The following is a 23,436-nucleotide window of genomic DNA, read 5'->3' as shown; positions in this document are numbered from 1 at the left end:
CGTATTTTCTCTTTTTTGACAAAACAGATTGACGCTCTGTCGGCTCGTGTGCAGAGTATTCTTGCTGTTTGGGGGAGAAGATATTCATGGACGTCGAGGGCTTTGGTGTTTTTATGTTATGTGATATGACTAACGTAAATATTCATACTTTGTAACGTTACTATTTTTATACAGTAGTAGCCTATTTTTAAGAAATGTAGAGTGTCTTAAAAATAATTATCTCCACACTTGTAAAACATGCTTGTTCAGATTTTTAAATCTTCCTAATTACACTTTTCAATACTATTTTAATATCATTTTCATTTAAAAAATGAGTAAATTCAGAACAAGATTAGAATAGAATTATATTTATTATATGAAAAAATATGTTTTATTCAACAACTGATAAAACATTACAGCCTGTAAACTCAATATCCATACAATTATTAATATACCTGACTTGACATCAACGTGCAGAGTGATGGAGATATGGGTTTCAGGAAAAGGTATGATGTGTCCATTTGTGTTTGTTCTAAAGTGCAAAGATGCCTAAAAAAGAGAGGAGAATCAAACAAACAAAGAATGAGCTGCTTGAGGCAGCAAAAGGCAGAGGATCCAGTTCCAGCTGGTTTATGAAAAGCACAACGGGTAAGAATAACACATGTAGCCTACCATTGGTTTACATTGCAAAGGTATTCAATTTTACCCATCAACTACAACAATAGTAATAGTAATAATAATTACTATATTGCAGTGTATCAGATGTTTTGTATCAATACAGTAAGGTTGATTTATTATTGATTAGGTAGTGTATTGACTAAGAGTAGCGGTGTGGGTTAAAAACAGATAATTGCTGAAATAGTGAATTGTGCCTTGTTCCTAGATGGACGGAGAGGGGAAAGTAAATCAGATGATGAGATGGAGACAGAGACTGTAGAGAAAGAGGGAAATTATGACTCTAGCGACAGAGAAAACACTACAAGGAACAGTAAGCCATGAGGCAGAGGCTGTAGAGAAAGAGGGAAGTGTTGAGACTCAGGCGACAGAAACAGTGCAGGATGAAGCAAGCTAGGAGAAGGAGACAGAAGCCAGAGAGGGGCTATTCTCAAACCTACTTGGACTTTAACACCCAACTGACCCTGCTCACATCCTAAAATTCAATATAAAGTACGATGAGGCCTTCATTCAAATGTGTGATAATATTGGACCCTGCAAACCAGTCCTATCTTTTCACAAGAATGTAGAGGGACATTCATTTCAGAAGAAGTGGTATGAAAATAACCCATGGCTAGAATATTCTCCTAGCACTGATGCCATGTTTTGTTTCAGTTGCCGTGTTTTTATGAATTATAGACAATACAAGAGTCACACAAACTGGAAAGCTGTACGGTTAGATCACTGGAGGAAGGCTTTAGAAAAAATTAAAGAGCACACTGCCTAAGAGTCTCACATGTGTGGTATGATGAGGTGGAACTCATTCAAGAAAAAAATTCTGGAGGCAGCTTTTAAAGTAGGTGACGGTGAGTTGCAAGCTGCAAAAGATAAAGAGAGAGAGAGGAACCGAGAAGTGTTGTCTCTGTAGACACAAGAAAGCAAAACACACACATATCTCTGTCTATATAGATTTCTCAAGCCCACTCTTAATGTTTCATTCCCAGATTTAAAAACCTTGCAGCTCTTGGTGTGCAGCAGCCACTGTAAGCAATCACCCTTGGCATCAACTGCAGCACTACAGTAGGTCAGTCAATGTGAGCCAGTACAACACATATTCAGCAATCTGTACATCTTGTCATGCATAACAATTGTTTAATCAGCTAATATATGTCACATGTTTGTTTTAATTTCTATTGCCAGAGATGACCTCCTGCCACATCAGCAGGACATCCCCAGAAAACACATCAAAATCAGCTGCTCCCTGTAAGTTATGTCAGCCCACAGTGTTTTAAAAGCCTGTTGCCTACAATCATACTAACCAATATGTCAGGGGCCACGTTTATTTTTTAATTGTTTCCATGTCCTACAGAGCTGTTCTTTATTATTCTGTATAACGGAGAGAAAAAAACTTAAGGTTTGACTTTATACACGTCAAACTTTATACACCTCAATTTCTAATCTAGTTATTAATAGGTCCAAAGAAAATATATATTTACCTTTTAAACATTAAAGTGTTTTTTCTGTTATGTTTCTTTTTTTAAAACTGCATGACAGCATTGGCTGGTATATCAAAACAGAAGCCTCTGTATCAATACGTATATCTGCAAGGAATTTGTCACAATAAACAGTATTTATGTTTAGAGCACAGCCCTGTTGAACGCCTTGTTCCATGTGCCTCTTTTTTACTGTGAGCACCTGCCCCCTTAAGGGTCTCCACACGGCCCTGCTCATATTTATAGGCTGCAGTAGATCACCATGTTAAGTTTTCACCATACTGTAATTGTGCCTCATTTGCCAATAGAATATGAATTGTTAGGTGTGGTCACTGGTTTGAATTTGCTTGTTGTGAAAGTAGTGATGGCAAAATAAACTCATTCTGCTCGATCAACTATGCACTTATGCAATGCTATTTTCTTTCAGGAACACTGTTGAAGTACTTTGGAGCACAACCAACTCTACCCGCCCTGTTCTTATGTTTGCTTTCATTATTTAAGTATCTATTTTTCTGTAACATTCTATTTTTGATTATATGAATGTTTGTCTATTTTGGTTTTATTTAAAAGATTGCACATTTAATTTACATTTGCATTTGCACATTTGCAAATTATTTATTTCTTGTTTTGTGACAGTTTGTATTCAGAAGTTTAAGAGTAAAGTCTTTTATTTAAGTATCGTATTGAGTATTTTTATGTATTTATTTTGTATTAATACATAACCTCACTGTATTAATTTATAATGTAACATAATAGCGTGAGATTTGTGTCAATAATCTTCAAGCACAGGTGACTTCGCGTGCTGGGAGGGGGGCCCCCAAATCAAATTCTGCTTTGGGCCTCCAAGAGGCTCGGGCCGGCACTGCTTATGCTTGTACAAAAAATAACACATATTACTAACTACTGTTACTGACTTGGCTTCCATATCGTCTACTGGAGTAAAACTTCTTCGTGTAAAGCGATGGTTTCTTACCTTAAAACATTCAAATACCATATATGAATTAATTAAACAATAAAACGAACAAATACTTTCCGAAATCTCCAACAAAATAAACATTAAACACTAACAAGTCTAGCAATTTATTTCATTTACTTCTGCTTGTACAAAATAACACGTATTACTAACTCTTCAAATTGCAACTGTTGCAGGAACCAGGGTTGTAGCCACCAATGAGGTTTCTGATGTCGTTATTTTTCGTGCTAATAAAACGTGAAATAATTGTCAAGTTGGGCTAACAATATTGTACAAAATGCAAAAAGTTTCTGTGATTGGATTCTACTATACTTACTCTCTGTGCCTCGCTTGTTACAGTGTGTGTCTTTCAGTCTTGATTGATGGCGTGGTGATGCCCCTCCCTCCTTGTTACCCATTCATTACCTTAATAGTTTGTGCCCCAGTTTCACATTCTCATTTAGTTTTCCTTCTCATTCCCTGTTTCTCTTGTCTTGTGTCAAATCGTTAAGTTTTTTTCTCACCATGACTTTGATCTTGCTTGTTATCTTCTTTAAATAAAGTTGTTCTCTCTCAATCCCCGCAGTTTAGTCCCGTCTCGTTCATGACAAAACTATTTGCTGGTGAACTCTTATTAATTGTAATATTTCAGATTAGTATTATTATATCAAGCAAAAAGAAACTGAATCAATAAGGAAAATGAAACTGACAGATTACATACAATCTCTTAGATGGTGTAGGACTTTTTGTGCTCCTTCAGTATCACCCGCACTGAAGCAAAATGGCCTGCTTGAGCCAGTCACATTTATGTAAATTACTTGAATATGTAAGAGAAAGTGAAAGAGTCAAACTCACTGTATTGCACACAGTAAATGCATTACATGCTGGGCCTAACTGAACTGCACTTTTCCTTAACACCGGTGATTATGATGGGATTGTGATTATGAATGACTTTTGGCCACTGATAGCTAGGTAGGATTTCAGGTTTAAACCTGTCAGGGCCTGTTACTGTTGCGTGTGCTACACTACACACATCATGAGAAAAGAGAGGAGATGATGAAGACAGAGGATGCTGATGATGTCCAGACACTACACTTGAACCACTACACTGACCTTCATGAGATTTCATTTTTGGAATACCATTTCTATATTGTTCTTAAATAAAAACAACAAAAACATGCTTGGGCCCAAATGCATTTTATTTAAATTCTATAGATAAAATGCAGGTATCAGTCATATTTTGCCTGGAAAAAGAGATGTTAGGTCAGAATTATTTCTAGAAATAGTGATGCAGCACTTAAAGTCCCCTTCAAAGCAACTCTTTCTCGATTTTTTGTTTTCTCGTCTTTATATTGTCAATGTGTTGAAGTTTTTGCTTTTAGATTTGCATTATTGTTTCACCCAAAAATGACAATTCTCTCTTCATTTACTCACCTTCTTGTGATTTCAAACCTTTATGACTGACTTTCTTCTGCAGAAAACAAAAGAAGATATTTTAAGAAAGTCTGTAACTGAACAGCACTGGTCCCTGTTCACTTCTAATGTACAGACACAAAACCAACGCAAGGGAATGGAGGCCAGATAACATCATTCTTCAAAATATCTTCTGTGTTCGGCGGAAGGTTTTGTATCTATACAATATAAGTGAATGGGGACCAGTCCTGTTCAGTTATGTTAATGACGACATAATTTTTATTTTTGGATGAACTATTACTTTAAAGACTTTATACAACCTGAGAAGTTGTACATGGATGCCTTTTTTGTGCCTTTCTGGAGAGAAATAAATAATTCACAATATGTTAAATACAATAAAAATAACAAAACAATCATATTTTCCTTATCTCTGTACCACTTTTATTTGCAGACTCACCATATTTAAATGATATAGACTACTGTAACTGAAACAGAATTTATGCAATTTTAGAAATATTATTCAAATTCTTAATTTCTCTTATAGACAGTCATCTGAGACACTTTCTTCACTATTTTATCCAATGAACCCTTATAGGTATTAAAACATTTTATTTTGTGTGGGGATACCATCTCATTGCAATAAACCATTAAAAAAGAAAATGTATTATAAAAAAGATAAATTATTTATCACTTATACAGTAACTGCTTGTAAAATGTAACTAAAATGTAAGTTTACTCTGAAATTTTAATAAGGTTTAGAATGAGACGGATCCTAAACCTTTTAAACTATCTAAAACTCTAAATAAACTACTCAAAGACCAGCAAAATTAACCAGATAAACTAAATAAACCAATCTGCAGTATGGAAAATCACTCTTGTCCTTCTTCCAGCATGAACCACTCGTGATCCGAGAACTCATCTAATGTGAGCCTGTCGGCAGGTTCCCTGCATTCCCCTACAGTTTATCAAGTCATGGCATTCTGTATGGTCAAGAGCAATATACAGTAATTTATGTTCTTTAGAACACACAGTCATTTATAACACTAAATACAGTGATAAACAAATGTATTAGACCACCTAAGAGGATGTCATAAAACGGCTTTGTGGACACAACTCAAATGCAGGCAGGTAAAGGGAAAACCAAAAGACTTTATTCTAAAACACAAAAACAAACAACCGCTATGGGGCAAAAACCCGATAAATCATAGAAGACTTAAAACTGAAATACTTCCATCATGAGGAACAAAACAAACCAGTCAAAAATGGTAATCCAAATGATAAATCCAAAAACACGAAGGGAACAATAAATGGGATCAATGTAATCCAACACGTAGACACGAAGAGCCTTGGGAAACAAACAATGAACTGACACAGGATTAGGAATACACAGGAGTTAATGAAGGGGAACACTAACGAGAGATAATGACATAGGGAAGGGGACGGGGAGGTGACGAGACTTTACATTAAGGGAGACTGGCGGGAAGAAGAATGGACAGGTGAGGGAGATGAAATACTAATGGGTTGCTAACGGAGAAACAAGGGGGCGGAGCTAAACGAAAGACAGGAGGACACACGGCAAAATGTCAAAACAAACCACAAAGTGTGTCCACACAAAACAAAACACACTCACAAGACATGATATTGTCACGACACTGTCCCCAAGGCAAGAAAACCCAAGACAGGAAGGAACAGAACCCTGACAGAGGAAACAGACATTTTAGGAATCTGTCAAAATCTTGCTCTGTTAAATAGACTCTTTTTGGACCTGAATAAAAAAAAAACTGCAACCGCATAAGCACTGTCTGTAACGTAAGCAAGAAGTGAGCAAAACATTTAATCAGTAAAAGTTATTGAAGTCACAGAATAACGGCATCCATCATCCCTGTAAGTTTTGCTAATGTGTTAGGGGGGAACACAAAGCTTGGCTACAGTTTTTATAAAAGTGTCATCACATCTGGGCTTAATGCTATAGAAACACAGAAACTCACCACAGTATCCTGACATAAGGTTGTTGGTAGTTGAGATAAACCTGCCGTTTCCAAAATCTATAATTTTCACCTGCATCATATCTGTATTGATCAAGAAGTTGTCTCATGACAAGTCACCATGGTTGACACCGTGTCCAATGCAGTATTTGGCTGCTGTAACTGCTTGGTTCATCAAACGACGTGCAAAGGTTTCACGCGGAGACTTGGATGACATAGGATGAAATCATGCAAGGTCATGCATGGCCGTGGGTATTCCATAGTCATGATGAGCTGATCTTCCAGATACCAGTCGTATATTTTAACAATATAAGGGCATGTCTCTGATTTATGTAGCTCCTGCTGTAAAGCCACTTCTTTGGGTAGATGCTCGCCCTTAGACTGGTGAAAAAGCACAAAAAAAGGTTAGCTGACTGTAGTCTTATTACTTTGAGATCACTATAAGAAATGCATTTTCTATATTTTTAGGGTTCGAGCCCGTAGGGCTAGAAACCTATTGTATTTGTAGGTTTTATTCTTCTTCTTCTTCTTATTATTATTCTTCCCTAAAAGTGATCGTGCAGCCCAAACCGTAAAGCCGACAGAGCTGTGACTTGGTCAGATGGTAGTAGTCCTTGTCGCTACTCAGATACAGGGAGCCAGCCAAATCGGCCCATAGGTGGCGCTACAGCGATGAAAGGCGCGTTTGCGCACGTAACCCCTAAACCGTTTGTCGCACACCCAAGTGTTTTATATCAGTGTAATCATTGGCTCAAAACTTAAAAAACGTATATCTCCGATTTCATTTCCGGTATGCAAATTTTTTCGCTAATTTGCATTTTATGAAAAAAATTAAAAATGAACTAGTCCCTGGATTTTTGCCCGATCGGAACCAAACCAACGCTGATGAGTTCTGATGAGTGTGAATGTAAATAATTATCAAAAAAAAGTTGAATTTTCAATTCACGGCCGATATGTGGCGCTAAAACGTCCAAACCGGAAGTAACATATTTAACTAAAATGGCCCTAACTCGTGAACTGTTTGAGATATGTTCATGGGGCTTGGAAAATATGTGTAGACTCTCAGTCCGGGGTCACAATAAAAAAACTGCGGCATTTGGCCACTAGGTGGCGCTATAATTTGAATGAGCTAGAAAATGGCTATAACTACGCAACCCTTTGCCCGATTGACTTGATATGTGGTATGGTGGGTCTTTGTCTCATGCTACATGAATATCTCAAAGGACATTGGCGTATCTCAAAAAACATGGCCGCCATTGGCCAATGAAGTTTGAGCGCTAATTACACCGAGTTAACTGAGGCCGATCAAAACGACACTCGCTGGGATTATTTGTCTCACAGTCCTTAAGGTCTGTAAGAAATATGAACTCATTTGGCCACCGGGGGGCGAAATAACGCTTTAGGAGTGCTTAAACCATTGTGTATCACGTGACATTTGACATATACCCAAACTAATGTTATCATATGATAGCTCTCCTTATTCTGAGCAACTTTGCCTCTTGAACCACTTCTGTCGATTAAACGATTTGTGAGTTATCGCAGATGATGTCTAAAACCTACTTTCGCGAACTAGTCGTTGGTTTTTCGACTTAACGGAACCAAAACAATGCAGATGACTTCTGTGGAGAGTGATTGTAAATAATTATCGAAAAAAAGCAGAAATTTCCTTTCACGGTCCCTTAGGGGCGGCCAAATTTAAAAATGGGAGGAGCCTATCACATTTAAATGGCCATAAATCCAGAACGGCTTAACATATCATCATGGGGCTCGGGAAATATGTGTATACCATCACTCCAAGTTCACCTACAAAATAACGTGGCATTTGCACACTAGGTGGCGCTATAACAGTAAAAATGGTAAAATTGTTGCGTATTTCATTGCTTAAGCAGTTGTGTATCACGTGACATTTGTCATTTACACAAACTAATATAATCATATGATAGTTCTCCTCATTCAGAACAACTTTGCCTCTTGATCCATTGATGTCAATCAAACAGTTCGCAAGTTATTGGTGATGATGTTAAAGACGTACTTTTGCATACTAATTTTAGGTCTTTCAAGCAATTTCCAAATTTTCACCACAGTACAATTCTCTGGACTCTCTAGATAATTTATGATCAAGGACATGTTGAACTTTTTCATAAATGTGACCATAACAGAGTCCTTTATTATATTAACCTCAAAAGTCTACCTGAAAGCTTGCTGCTCCTTAATGAATAATCCAACTGACTTGCCATATAGTACTATTATACATATTATGACACAAAAAAAGCATGCAAAATGTGAAGGTCATCGGAAGAGGCATGCCTTCATAACAGACAAAAAAGTGAAATATAATTAATTTCAATGGCTTTTTTAGAGTCACCAGATCACAATGTGTGTATTTATGGATATTATGTCTCTCTGTATAATAAGAGTGTGCATGTACTGTATAGTTCTGTGTGTCATGTGTGATCGAGACTGTGCATGTGTGTGGAATGAAATGTGTCTCACAGGAAGACAGTGTTAGAAATAAAATGTATTACACATTAAACGTTGCTCCATAATTACACATCTATAAATACAGCACATGTCTGGCTGCTTTTATGATGCTGTGTTGATATATATATATATATATACAACACACCTTTATTAGGTACACCAGTTTAATTGCATGTAAACCCAAATTGCTACTAAGCCAGTCACATGGCAGCAACTCAATGCATTTAGACATTTAGACATGGTAAACATGACTTCCTGAAGTTCAAACCTTACATCAAAATGGGATATACTGTATAATGTGTGTACAAAATAAACACAATTTAAATGGCACGGCATTCTAGACTATTATGAATGGGAATCAATGTATCTATTTAAGATGCTCCTGGCCATAAGCCTTAAGCTTTTTTTATACACGTCTATCATAATGTATGGCAGGTGCCATGCCACATCCATAGCAACTAAACATGTTAACTTAGCAACCATTAAGCTAGACCTATATCTCTGGAACTGAACATCGTAGAGACATGAGAATTGGTTAATTTCACTCGCCCCTCAGGTATTATCGGTTTACACCTGTTTTTGCATATGAGTGTAAGCATGCGTGGTCTGTATTAACCGTTGATGACCATTTCTTTCATTTTTCTGGTTATGGGTAAGTGTCGTCCATTGCGGATGTGTTATGGTGCGATTCCTGACCGTAGTCAGCGAAAGCAGTCGACCTTAGACCTCTTAGACTGCTCGAACCCGATGATTGCTGCTTGCAGCTATATTTTCTAATTGATATTATGAGCATAACAACTGAGTATGAATAACATTCATTAATCAATAATTTTTTAATGCTTCAAACAGCTTCAAAACACAAGAATAGTTTTGTTAAACAGATGTTACATGTCAATGTCTCAAATTTGGTAATTTGTTAAGTAACGTAAATAGTTAGATATTTGTACATGACATTTTAGATCTGTACAGTATATTTGATATTTTAAATCTTGCCAACTTACAGTATCCACATAACGGATATTGTTTAATGGAGAATGTTTGATGGCGACCTGCAAAAAGAAAAAATCCATGTAAGCTTTACAGCAGTACATCACACTCTACAGTTAAATTCATTTAAACACATATGGATCAAAACAATAAACACGCATCCCTATGTTTACATTTACATTTAGTCATTTAGCAAACGATTTTATCCAAAGCTACTTACAAAGAGTTTAGGGAGCAATAAGCGATATCATACAGGAGCCATAATACATTAGGTATAATGATTCGTGTTGTATCATGGGAAATATGAGTGAGCGAGTGTACACTCAAAATCAGATTGCATTGTGAGTAAAAAGTATTGAACAAATGTAGGGAATGGAATGAGTCGTTTACACAGAATTCGGATTACAAAATGGCGGACACCCGACATAGTGCACTACATAGGAGACTCACGTGCTGGCTGGCTGGCTGGCTGGCTGGCTGGCTGGCTGGCTGGACGTCAGCTGGTTCGGGACATTTGTGTTCAGTCTAGAGTCGGTTCTCAACTCCAGTCCTCAGGCCCCCCCTGACAGAATACTTTGGATGTCTCCCTATTGAACACCTGAACAAGTTAATGAGATAATGAAGTGATGATTGAGTCATTAATGATGAACAGGTGATGTTAACAAACACAATCACTAGAATAAAAACCATAATAGTGTTAAGCTTTCATTAAGTGTGGCTCTTACCCTTGATTTATTATGTTAAATTTTTTGCTAGCTGAAATAGTTTGTTTCTGAAGCATATTTATAAGAGCCTGACAAAAGACAAAATTATTTCGTCCTGGTGTTGGTAATAGCTGTGCAAATGTTGGTTGATTTCTGGTGTGTCACGACATTTGTCAGAATTAAATCCCCCTTATTTGTATCTGTCTTATAACAATTTAAGAAGGTTTCATTCCAACAATTTTGTCTTTTGTATGGCTGTTCAGAAACACACTATAACAGCTGATATAAAAAATAAATCAAGGGTAAGAGCCCCACTAAAGGAAACATTATTATGGTTTTTGAACTTATGATGTTTTCTTCAGCGATTAACATCACCTGTTCATCATTATTGATCAATCATCACTTCATTATCTCATTAACTTGTTCATGTGTTCAATAGGGAGACATCCAAAATATTCTGTCAGGTGGGGCCTGAGGACTGGAGTTGAGAACCACGAACCAGCTCGGCAATCTATCAGTAAAATAGACGTTTAACATTTAGTTTTTTCCAAAATTGTTATTTCTAAATGTGCTAAAAATATGTCAGCTGATATAAATATATTCCACTAATGCTTTCAAAACATTCAAAGTACTCTCTAAGACAACTCCAAAATCAGTCTATAGGTAAACCAGTAATTTTATGAGAAATTATGAAAATGCCACCGCAACCCACATTAACCTCAAACACAATTTTATTGATATTACAGATTTTGTTTATTTAGACCACCAGCACTGACATTTCTCATCATCAAAACTAACCTGTTGACTTGGCTTCCATATCGTTTACTGGAGTAAAACTTCTTCGTGTAAAGCGATGGTTTCTTACCTTAAAACATTCAAATACCATATATGAATTAATTAAACAATAAAAGGAACAAATACTTTCCGAAATCTCCAACAAAATAAACATTAAACACTAACAAGTCTAGCAATTTATTTCATTTACTTCTGCTTGTACAAAATAACACGTATTACTAACTCTTCAAATTGCAACTGTTGCAGGAACCAGGGTTGTAGCCACCAATGAGGTTTCTGATGTCGTTATTTTTCGTTATTATAAAAAGTGAAATAACTGTCAAGTTAGGCTAACAATATTGTACAAAATGCCAAAAGTTTCTGTGATTGGATTCTACTATACTTACTCTCTGTGCCTCGCTTGTTACAGTGTGTGTCTTTCAGTCTTGATTGATGGTGTGGTGATGCCCCTCCCTCCTTGTTACCCATTCATTACCTCAATAGTTTGTGCCCCAGTTTCACATTCTCATTTAGTTTTTCTTCTCATTCCCTGTTTCTCTTGTCTTGTGTCAGATCGTTAAGTTTTATTCTCACCATGACTTTGATCTTGCTTGTTATCTTCTTTAAATAAAGTTGTTCTCTCTCAATCCCCGCAGTTTAGTCCCGTCTCGTTCATGACAAAACTATTTGCTGGTGAACTCTTATTAATTGTAATATTTCAGATTAGTATTATTATATCAAGCAAAAAGAAACTGAATCAATAAGGAAAATGAAACTGACAGATTACATACAATCTCTTAGATGATGTAGGACTTTTTGTGCTCCTTCAGTATCACCCGCACTGAAGCAAAATGGCCTGCATGAGCCAGTCACATTTATGTAAATTACTTGAATATGTAAGAGAAAGTGAAAGAGTCAAACTCACTGTATTGCACACAGTAAATGCATTACATTCTGGGCCTAACCGAACTGCACTTTTTGGTGATAAACTGGTGATTATGATGGGATTGTGATTATGAATGACTTTTGGCCACTGATAGCTATGTAGGATTTCAGGTTTAAACCTGTCAGGGCCTGTTACTGTTGCATGTGCTACACTACACACATCATGAGAAAAGAGAGGAGATGATGAAGACAGAGGATGCTGATGATGTCCAGACACTACACTTCAACCACTACACTGACCTTCATGAGATTTCATTTTTGGAATACCATTTCTATATTATTCTTAAAAACAACAAAAACATGCTTGGGCCCAAATGCATTTTATTTAAATTCTATAGATAAAATTAGATTAGATTACATTCAACTTTATTGTCATTACACATATACAAGTACAGTGTAACGAAATGTAGTTTAGGTCTAACCAGAAGTGCAATTAGCAAGTGCAGGATATACAGTGTGAATAAATACAGAATACAATATTAGGAAAATACTATACAATGGCCATGTACTATGAAAATATGACAGTCGGTATGTACTATGAACAATATAGACAGAAGGCTATATACTGTGAACATTAATGTACAGGTGGTTATGAACAGATAACAATATAGACTATACAATAGTGCAGGTGACTTGAGTGTGCATTAGTTACAGACATTAGCTATTAAAGTTACAGTGCAGTAGATGAGTTGATGCGGTTATTAAAGGTACACTGCAGTACATGAGTTATTGAAGTTATAGTGCAATACATGAGTAGATGCAGTTATACATTTACAGTGCAGTAGATGAGTTAGTGCAGTTACTGAGGTCACAGTGCAGTAGATGAGTTAATGCAGTTATTGAAGTTACAGTGCAGTAGATTCGTTAATGCGGTTATTAAGGTCACAGTGCAGTAGATGAGTTAATGCAGTTATTGAAGTTATAGTGCAATAGATGAGTAGATGCAGTTAGTTATGCAATAGATGCAGTTATGCAATAGATGAGTTACAGTGCAGTAGAGAAGTTGGTGCAGTTATTGAAGTTACAGTGCAGTAGATGAGGTAATCTAGTTATGAGAGTAGTCCATTAGTGCAAATGAGCATTCAGTGTAATATTCCTGGTGTGCAAGTGAGCAGTATAGAGTGCAAATGATGCTGTGTGTGTAAACAGTCCGATAGAGCAGATACATGAAGTACTGGTGTGTACAGTTCAGTCATGAATGGCAGCCCTGTAGTGCAATGTAAACAATGTAATAGCAGCATTAAAGTTAAAGTTATGAGGGGTAGTGGAATCAGCGGGGAGCAGAGTTCAATAATGAAACAGCTCTGGGAAAAAAGCTGTTTCCTAGTCTGCTGGTTCTTGTCCGGAGGCACCTGAAGCGCCTGCCGGAAGGCAGGAGAGTAAACAGTCTATGAGCGGGGTGAGAGGAGTCCTTGAGAATACTGCGAGCTCGACGCAGACAGTGTTTCTTTTGGATGTCCTCAATGGAAGAGAGTGTAGTTCCTGTGATGCGCTGGGCTGTTTTCACCACCCGCTGCAGTGCCTTGCGCTCAGCAACAGAACAGTTCCCGTACCAGACTGTGACACAGTTGGTCAGGATGCTCTCTATCGTGCAGCGATAGAAGTTCACCAAGATAGTTGAAGACAGTTGGTTCTTCTTCAGTGTCCTCAGAAAGAAGAGACGCTGGTGAGCCTTCTTGACCAGGCATGAGGTGTTGGTGGTCCAGGACAGGTCCTCCGAAATATGGGTCCCCAGGAACTTAAAACTGGAAACACGTTCAACAGCCATCCCGTTAATGTGGATGGGGTTGTGTGTGCCTCCTTTCGCCTTCCTGAAGTCCACTATGATCTCCTTTGTCTTGGAGGTGTTAAGGAGCAGGTTGTTGTTAGAGCACCATGTGGCCAGGTGCCGTACCTCCTCCCTGTAAGCAGTCTCATCGTTGTTGCTGATGAGACCAATCACTGTTGTATCGTCTGCGAACTTGATGAAGGAGTTAGATCCATTCACAGGTCTGCAATCGAGTGTGAAAAGGGAGTAGAGAAAGGGGCTCAGTACGCAGCCCTGTGGTACACCAGTGTTGAGGGTGATGGTGGTGGAGCAGATGTGGCCTAACCTAACAAGATGAGGCCTGTTCGTCAGGAAGTCCATAATCCAGTTGCAGGTTGAATTGTTAATGCCTAGGTTTCCAAGTTTGATGATTAGCTTGGAAGGGATGACGGTATTGAATGCAGAGCGGAAGTCTACAAACAGCATGCGTGCATAAGTGTCCTTATTATCCAGATGTGTGAGCACGGAGTGCAGCGCCATGGACACTGCATCATCTGTGCTCCTGTTGCTACGGTAGGCAAATTGGTATGGGTCCAGTGTGGATGGTAAAGAGTCTTTTAGTTGTGACAGGACCAGCCGCTCAAAGCACTTCATAACAATGGGTGTGAGTGCTACAGGGCGGTAGTCATTCAGGCACGTCGGGCTGGAATGTTTTGGAATGGGCACAATGGAGGTGGATTTGAAACATGCTGGAACCACTGCTTGGGCGAGGGACAGGTTGAAGATATCCGTGAAGACCCCAGCGAGCTGCTCCGCACATGCCCCGAGTACGCGACCAGGGATGCCATCAGGACCAGCAGCCTTGCGTGCGTTTATCCGGCTTAGTGCAGTATAAACATCTGTGGAGTTTAGTGTGAAGATTGGGAGGCCAATAGAAGGTGTGAACCTGGTGGCGGGTTCATTATTGTCTCTCTCAAAGCGTGCAAAAAAGTCATTAAGCTCGTTCAGAAAGGCAGCATCTGTGGCTATGGGGATGGAGTGGTTGGGTTTGTAGTCACTAATGGCCTGGATGACCTGCCACATGCGTCGAGGGTCAGAATTGGTAAAATGCTCCTCTAACTTCAACTTGTAGCAGTGCTTGGCCTTTTTGATGCCCCTCTTCAGATTTCCCCTCGGAGTACTATAGGCCTGTGCGTCACCTGATCTGAAGGCGGTGTTGCGTGCTTTCAACAGGAGGCGCACTTCCTTGTTCATCCATGGCTTCTGATTCGGGTATATGGTGATCTGCTTTTGATCTGTGACACCATCAATGGGGGTATTGATGTAGTCCAATACAGAGGAGGTGTAGGTGTCTATGTCCGTGTGAGAGCCACTGGTGGCCTGAGAAGCAAACATACTCCAGTCTGTGTGTAGAAACCTTTCCTGGAGTGTGAAGTCTGCCCCCGCAGGCCACACCTTGATGGTCTTCACTGATGGCTTCACACAATTAATGAGAGGTGAATACTTGGGGGTGAGGAACAAAGAAAGGTGATCAGATTGACCCAGGTGGGGGAGGGGGGTCGCGGTGTAAGCTACAGCCATGTTTGTATAGACATGATCCAAAGTTTTGTTTCCTCTTGTGTGGCAGGAAACATGCTGGTGAAATTTAGGGAGCATTGTCTTTAAGTTAGAGTGATTAAAATCTCCCGCAACAATAAATGCAGCCTCCGGGTGAGCAGTCTGTTGTTTACTGATGGCTGCATGAAGTTCTTTCATAGCAAGCTTGGCATCAGCATCCGGTGGAATATAAGCTGCCGTTATAATGGTTGAAGTGAATTCCCGTGGCAGATAAAACGGTCTACATTTAACCATGAGAAACTCAAGGTTAGCCGAGCAGTGTCTCCCGACAATAACAGAGTTCGTGCACCAAGACATAAATGCACAATCCACCTCCTCTTGTCTTACCGGATTCCTCTGCCGTTCTATCCGCCCGGTGTGTGTTGTAGCCCGCTAACTCAACAGCGTTCCCCAGTATGCCGCTGTGTAGCCATGTTTCCGTGAAGATTATGACATTGCATTTCAAAAGTCTTTTATTGTTGATGATGCGAAGTCGAATCTCATCCATTTTGTTCACTAATGATCGTACATTAGCAAGGAAAATGCTGGGTAAAGAGAGCCAGTGGGGTGTTAGCTTTAGCCTAGCTCTTAGCCCTCCGCGTTTTCCCCGCCTTTGTTTACGATCTCGACGCCGCCGACGAGCACTTCCGCCCGGCCGTGTGGGGTGAGTAGCGTCGGGTGTTTTAGCGATCTCAGGAACGAGTTGAATGTTGCTGATATAACTTCCGGGAATGCGCAAACCGATATCCAAAAGCTCATGCCGGGTGTACGATGTGAATGCACAACTGTTCTGAACGAACAGGCCCGTGATGAGCAAGAAAAACACTATATAATTGCTAAAACTGGAGAGACGCTGAGCCTCGCGATGTTCACGCGCCGCCATCCTACGCCAACTAAAATGCAGGTATCAGTCATGTTTTGCCTGGAAAAAGCGATGTTAGGTCAGATTTTTTTGAAATAGTGATGCAGCACTTACTACAAAGTCCCCTTCAAAGCAATTCTTTCTCCAGTTTTTGTTTTCTCGTCTTTATATTGTCAAGGTCAATGTGTTGAAGTTTTTGCTTTTAGATTTGCATTAGTGATTCACCCAAAAATGAAAATTCTCTCATCATTTACTTACCCTCTTGTGATTTTAAACCTTTATGACCGAGACTTTCTTCTGCATAACACAAAAGAAGATATTTTAATAAAGTCTGTAACTGAACAGCACTGGTCCCTGTTCACTTCTAATGTACATACACAAAACCAACGCAAGGGAATGGAGGCCAGATAACATCATTCTTCAAAATATCTTCTTCTGTGTTCTGCAGAAAGATTTTCGGTTTTGTGTCTGTACATTAGAAGTGAATGGGGATCAGTGCTGTTCAGTTACCAACTTTCTTAAAATATCTTCTTTTGTGTTCTGCAGAAGAAAGACCGTCATAAAGGTTTGAAATCACAAGAGTGTGAGTAAATGATGACAGAATCTTTGTTTTTGGATGAACTATCACTGTAACTTTTGCTCATTCCGTCATACTGACATCATCAGAGAAGGATCACGACTCCAGAGAGAAAGTATTCTAAACCTTTTAAACTATCTAAAACTCTAAATAAACTTCTCAAAGACAAGCAAAATAAACCAGATAAACTTAATAAACCAATCTGCAGTATGGAAAAATCACTTTTGTCCTTCTTCCAGCACAAACCATTCGTGATCCGAGAACTCATCTAATGTGAGCCTGTCGGCTGGATCCCTGCATATGCTGCGGTTTATCAGGTCATGGCATTCTGTATGGTCAAGAGCAATATATAGTAATTTATGTTCTTCATAACACACTGTCATTTATAACACTGAAATACAGTGTTAAACAAATTTATTAGACCACCATTAGAGGAAACAGATATTTAAGAAATCTGTCAAAATCTTGCTTTTTGTTAAATAAACTCTTGGGGCCCTTAAAAAAAATCTGACTTTCTTATGAAAAGTCCATTATTAAATTCATGGAAAACAGTAATAAATATATGCAGGGTATGCAGTTACGAGACGAGACAACGGAGATAGGAGCCCTCGGAGCGACGGGAACGAAAGAGGAGAGAGAGGAAAAAATATATATAGTCCGGTTCCCAGACATGCTGCCGCTCTGTCCTAAACCAGCCGGAGTACTCTCCTTCGCGGTGCCATGCGGTGTCCCTAGGGCTTCGTTGGACGGCCCGACCGTCCGCCCCCTGGCGGCCGGCGCTGGCTCCTCCTTTATCTGGGAGTCGGGGCGGGTTGCCCGTCCCCTGCTCCTCCCCCTTGGGCAAACGAACGCAGGCTCCAGCCTCTGGCGGGCGGTGGCCGCTCTCAGCACTCCCGCCCCCTGCTCCTCCCCCTCAGGGGACGGACGCAGGCTCCGACCTCTGGCGGACGGTGGTATCTCCCCCCTCCCCCTTGGACGAAAGCCACCCCACCTCGACCCAGGGGCGCGCAGCAAGGGTCGCCAGTCCACCTGAGCTTTGATGGGGGCCGCACTGTGCACTTCCGTTTCCCCAGAGCCACCGCTTCGGGAAGCCACTGGTGGACGCCCTTCGTCCGCGCTGCCCGAACTCTCCGGTACCGCGAGGCCACTCGGTGGCGAGGACTCTCCGACAGCATATCTCTCCTTCCTCCCGGGTTTCGGCACCAATGTAACACAGTTCAATACAAGGAAGGAAGGAGGCGGGAACCGGCGAACATTTTTTAACAGACTTTAATTAAATGATAACAACGTAAATAAACAGCCGGCAACACAAACATAAATATAAACTTAACATGTGTCCGGGCCCGGTCCTATCTCCTCGACGGTCCGGTCGCTCGTTCTCTTATATGCTCCCAATCTCCTACGTGATTCGAGCCCGGTGTGCGCACAGCTGGCGCTCATTCACAAATACTCACCGGTCTCGAACCACGGTCTCACCCCGCCTACTCCACTACACCAACATTTCCTTTTAATTTATACCTGGGAAGTTGCATTTGGTGAGAACTCCCAGAAACAGTGCAGATGCTTAGATTGCATTTAACATTTAAAGATTTTTTGTTAGTGCTGTTCTCTTACCTTCAGATACGATGTGTTTGTGAGTGACGCCAGTGAAGCAACAGCAACCCACCAATAGTGCCAGAATATTCCCTAAACCACAGACAGTATCTGCAACCGCATAAGCACTGTCTGTAACGTAAGCAAGAAGTGAGCAAAACATTTAATCAGTAAAACTTATTGAAGTCACAGAATAACGGCATCCATCATCCCTGTTAATTTTGCTAATGTGTTACAGGGGGAACACAAAGCTTGGCTACAGTTTTTATAAAAGTAACATCACATCTGGGCTTAATGCTATAGCAACACAGAAACTCACCACAGTATCCTGACTCTAGGTTGTTGGTGGTTGAGATAAACCTGCCGTTTCCAAAATCTATAATTTTCACCTGCATCATATCTGTATTGATCAAGAAGTTGTCCCATGACAAGTCACCATGGTTGACACCGTGTCCAATCCAGTATTTGGCTGCCATTACTGCTTGGGTCATCAAACGACGTGCCAAGGTTTCACGCGGAAGACTTGGATGACATTTGATGAAATCATGCAAGGTCATGCATGGCCGTGGGTATTCCATAGTCATGATGAGCTGATCTTCCAGATACCAGTCGTATATTTTAACAATATAAGGGCATGTCTCCGATTTATGTAGCTCCTGCTGTAAAGCCACTTCTTTGGGTAGATGCTCGCCCTTAGACTGGTGAAAAAGCACAAAAAAAGGTTAGCTGACTGTAGTCTTATTACTTTGAGATCACAATAAAAAATGCATTTTCAAAAAATGTTCTAATTGATATTATGAGCAGAACAACTGAGTATGAATGACATTCATTAATCAATTATTTGTTAATGCTTCAAACAGCTTCAAAACACAAGAATTGTTTTGTTGAAAAGATGTTACATGTCAATGTCTCAAATTTGGTAATTTGTTAAGTAACGTAAATAGTCAGAATGTTTGATATTTGTACATAACATATTAGATCTGTACAGTATATTAGATATTTTAAATCTTGCCAACTTACAGTATCCACATAAGTAATATCTTGTAATGGAACATGTTTGATGGCGACCTGCAAAAAGGAAAAGAATCCATGTAAGCTTTACAGCAGTATATCACACTCTACAGTTAAATTAATTTAAACACGTATGGATCAAAACAATAAACACGCATCTTTATGTTAACATTTACATTTAGTCATTTAGCACACGATTTTATCCAAAGCGACTTACAAAGAGTTTAGGGAGCAATAAGCAATATGTCATACAGGAGCCATAATACATAAGGTGCCAATACAGAGTAACTGGTTTCTACAAAAAAATGTTTGAACCCAAAGTGAAAATGTTTGATGAATATAGCAAAGGCGTTTCTACCTCCAAGCCATCAGATTTGCGAATCCCATCACACACAAGGCCATAGCTGCCTGATCCCAGGGAGCTGCCCAATTCATAACATGATGAAAATAATGCTAAAAATACAAAAGAAGCATGAGACACCTGTTTCTTTGTGTAACATGAACTTCAATAGCCGTGCTGATAAAGAGGGGGCTCTAGTGAGAGTGAAACAGCTTATTATAGAATATATTTGCAAATATTTATTTTTAAAGAAAATAGTTGTAGGATAGAAAGCCTCAGACATCAGACCAACACTTCGCTCACTTGTTCACTATTCCCTAAATAGTCCACTATATGGCGAAGAAGTGAATGAAATTGAGTGAATAATTTCAGAGACTGTCCTAATATATCCTGCGTGTCAGTGCACTTTCGCTGAAATTCGTAATAACGCTTGTATTACACATGTGTGGCTTATGGATTGTATATTTAAATGGTTAAGTTCATTTTCACATCATATTTCACGTCTATTGTATTAGTTTTTAATAAATAGAACAAAACAAATGTTTCCCACGTTTATTAACTATTAGATTAATTACGTTTAATAAAATTCCTTGATATTTTTTAAATAATACTGCTATATATAACATTGATTTAATCAGTTTATTTTAACACATTCGTGGCATTAATGGTCATTCTCCTCCAGCTAATTCTAATCAGACGATTGATTCGTGTTGTATCATGGGAAATACGAGTGAGCGAGTGTACACTCAAAATCAGATTGCATTGTGAGTAAAAAGTATTGAACAAATGTAGGGAATGGAATGAGTCGTTTACACAGAATTCGGACAAGGCTACAAAATGGCGGACACCCGACATAGTGCACTACATAGGAGACTCACGTGCTGGCTGGCTGGACGTCAGCTGGTTCTGGACATTTGTGTTCAGTCTAGACGAACCAGCTCGGCAATCTATCAGTAAAATAGACGTTTAACATTTAGTTTTTTTCCACAATTGTTATTTCTAAATGTGCTAAAAGTATGTCAGCTGATATAAATATATTCCACTACTAATGCTTATTAACATTCAAAGTACTCTCTAAGACAACTCCAAAATCAGTCTAGGTAAACAAGTAATTTTATGAGAAATTATTAAAATGCCAACGCAACCCACATTAACCTCAAACACAATTTTATTGATATTACAGATTTTGTTTATTTAAACCACCAGCACCGACATTTCTCATCATCAAAACTAACCTGTTGACCTGGCTTCCATATCGTTTACTGGAGTAAAACTTCTTCGTGTAAAGTGGTTTCCTTCCTTAAAACAATCAAATATGAATTAATTAACTTGATATCACAAATACTGTTCTATAGTTATAGTTTGCAGAAAAAATATATTGAAATGCTTGACTGAGACAAGATATGAATTGAGTCGAATATTAACGTAGATATGAAATGAATAAATGATCCCAACGGACCTCGACACAGTATAGCAGAAACCGAGCATAGACCGAAGCTATATTTTAATATATACCGAAACAATAAAACGAACAAATACTTAAACCTCCACCAAAATAAACATTAAACACTAACAAGTTTAGCAATTTATTTCATTTAGTTATGCATGTACAAAATAACACGTATTACTAACTCTTCAAATTGCAACTGTTGCAGGAACCAGGGTTGTAGCCACCAATGAGGTTTCTGATGTCGTTATTTTTCGTTATTATAAAAAGTTAAATAACTGTATAGTTGGGCTAACAATATTGTACAAAATGCAAAGGGAACTCAAAAACAAACACTTCACTCTCAAAGCTTGGGATTGTGTTGTTTTGAAAGCGCAAATGCGTCCTGCGGCAAATCGTTGTGACGTCACACACAGCGTTGAGAAGCACATCAGTTTGTTGATAGTTAAAGTGAAGACAGATCGCACGAGCAGTTACTAATAAGACAGATATCGACACAAGATTGAACGATAACGAAATACTCTGAAGTACTAAGTAATCCTCTGTGTATTGAGAAGCTCTACAAGCACGACTGGTAAAAGATCTTCGAAGACATCGCTGTACAAGAAGCAGTTTCGCCATTAACGTTACATGATATGCAAGGTTAGTCACAGCATTACAAAGAGATAATGTTCGTGTTTTAACAATATATTAAGGTTTAAACCGTATGATTGTGTTTCGCTTTAGTTAATTTGATGACTTTGAAAGTATTCAGTAAGTTATGAATGTTGTTTAAGTGAAAATGCCGTGGGTTGTAATGTCAGTGACATGTTTAATGAAGCAAGTTCATATTTTGACTTGTTTACATAGACTATGACTGATTATAAGCAAAGGAAAACTCAATCTCTGACTTTATTTTGTAGAGCAACATACAGAAGGAAACAAAATGAAGGGTTCCTGCTTCAAGAGAGCATGCAAGGCTATAAAGGGCACATTCTCTCGCCCCAAAAAGACGAAAGTGGTGCCCTTCGAACCGGATCCATCGGATCTACAGCCAGATCCAAGTGTCCAGACACATTTATGTGTTTTTGAGCCAGTGCTCTTACAGGACCCTGCAGTTGATTTATTTCCTGCTTCCTGTCATTTTGAGCAAACAACTCATGAAGATCTGGATGATCCTCTACCTGGTCCATCTGGACTTCAGTCCACAGCTCCTGAAGAACCTGCTGACCATCAACCAGGTCTGTGTGATATCCAGCAAACAGCCTCAAAAAGAATTTGGGATTGTTTACAGTGGTTGTCTAAAATAATAACTTATTTATATAAAAGTACAAAAAGAGAGATGAAAATGAATTAAATTAGCCTTTGGTGGCTTGTTCCCTTCATATGATTGTTTAGTGATATATTTCTGGTATGTGCTGGTAAGATCTATTATATGTCCTTTCTCTTTCTTTGTTTTTATCTTTTAGAACAACAAACGGCAAAAGACAGAAAGACGAAGGGTAGCCGTGCCGGCTTCAAGAGAGCATGCAAGGCTATAAAGGGAACATTCTCTCGCCACAAAAAGACCAAAGTGGTGCCCTTCAAACCGGATACATCGGATCTACAGCCAGATCCAATTGTCCAGACACATTTATGTGTTTTTGAGCCAGTGGTCGTACAGGACCCCGCAGTTGATTTATTTCCTGCTTCCTGTCATTTTGAGCAAACAACTCTTGAAGATCTGGATGATCCTCAGCCTGGTCCATCTGGACTTCACTCAGCAGCTCCTGAAGAACCTGTTGACCATCAACCAGGTCTGTGTGATATGCAGCAAATAGCCTCAAAGAGATTTTGGTATTGTTTATAGTGGTTGTCTAAATTAATTCCTTACAGTACAAAAAGAGAAATGAAATAAATTAGCCTGTGGTGGCTCTG

The 23,436-nt window shown here is 39.1% G+C and overlaps 2 protein-coding genes and 1 long non-coding RNA gene across 9 annotated transcripts in view; 2 read left to right on the top strand and 1 right to left on the bottom strand.

The window, feature by feature from the left end:
* The window catches only part of LOC130407188 (cell surface glycoprotein 1-like), a 105,585-nt gene that overhangs the window by 27,374 nt on the left and 54,775 nt on the right, over positions 1–23,436 (top strand). For 2 of the 3 annotated variants that reach the window (XR_008904577.1, XM_056729910.1), the window contains one exon: positions 22,989–23,315. Coding sequence is in view for 1 of the 3 variants with exons in the window: in XM_056729910.1 (XP_056585888.1) it covers positions 22,989–23,315 (327 nt within the window). In the remaining 2 variants the exon portion in view is untranslated. Of the gene's footprint in view, positions 1–22,041; positions 22,183–22,442; positions 22,761–22,988; positions 23,316–23,436 lie in introns of those variants that run through there. The other variant, XR_008904576.1, reaches the window with a different exon arrangement.
* On the top strand, positions 2–3,599 carry LOC130407202 (uncharacterized). The gene is made up of 6 exons (XR_008904584.1): positions 2–134; positions 518–627; positions 863–1,499; positions 1,638–1,717; positions 1,834–1,896; positions 2,554–3,599. It is a non-coding gene; the product is annotated as an uncharacterized LOC130407202 (long non-coding RNA).
* LOC130407196 (serine/threonine-protein kinase pim-3-like) lies at positions 9,967–21,862 on the bottom strand. Of its 5 annotated transcripts, XM_056729930.1 has the most exons (9): positions 21,726–21,862; positions 21,329–21,392; positions 20,972–21,040; positions 20,112–20,206; positions 19,763–19,810; positions 19,062–19,440; positions 18,764–18,874; positions 11,447–11,513; positions 9,967–10,006 (listed from the first exon to the last, which is right to left on the bottom strand). In XM_056729930.1, the coding sequence occupies exons 2-9, from the start codon at positions 21,345–21,347 to the stop codon at positions 9,982–9,984; spliced, it is 813 nt and encodes a 270-aa protein (XP_056585908.1). In that variant the 5' UTR covers positions 21,348–21,392; positions 21,726–21,862; the 3' UTR covers positions 9,967–9,981. The 5 variants fall into 5 exon arrangements, with proteins under 5 accessions (XP_056585908.1, XP_056585907.1, XP_056585910.1 ...); XM_056729929.1 differs by lacking the exons at positions 9,967–10,006; positions 11,447–11,513; positions 21,726–21,862 and adding exons at positions 17,186–17,477; positions 21,553–21,718; XM_056729932.1 differs by lacking the exons at positions 9,967–10,006; positions 11,447–11,513 and adding an exon at positions 17,232–17,477 and having other exon boundaries at positions 19,179–19,440.

This window comes from Triplophysa dalaica, chromosome 18 (genome assembly GCF_015846415.1).
Source record: "Triplophysa dalaica isolate WHDGS20190420 chromosome 18, ASM1584641v1, whole genome shotgun sequence".
NCBI classification, from domain to species: Eukaryota; Metazoa; Chordata; class Actinopteri; order Cypriniformes; family Nemacheilidae; genus Triplophysa; species Triplophysa dalaica.
This window is presented reverse-complemented; position numbering and strand designations above follow the sequence as displayed.

Excerpts from the sequence above, each read along its gene's own strand:
- LOC130407196 (XM_056729928.1), bottom strand. Across the intron at positions 19,811-20,111 it reads GCAAATCTGATGGCTTGGAG|GTCGCCATCAAACATGTTCC; the intron begins GTAGAAACGCCT and ends TCCTTTTTGCAG. Across the intron at positions 18,875-19,061 it reads CCTAGAGTCAGGATACTGTG|ACAGTGCTTATGCGGTTGCA; the intron begins GTGAGTTTCTGT and ends CTTACGTTACAG.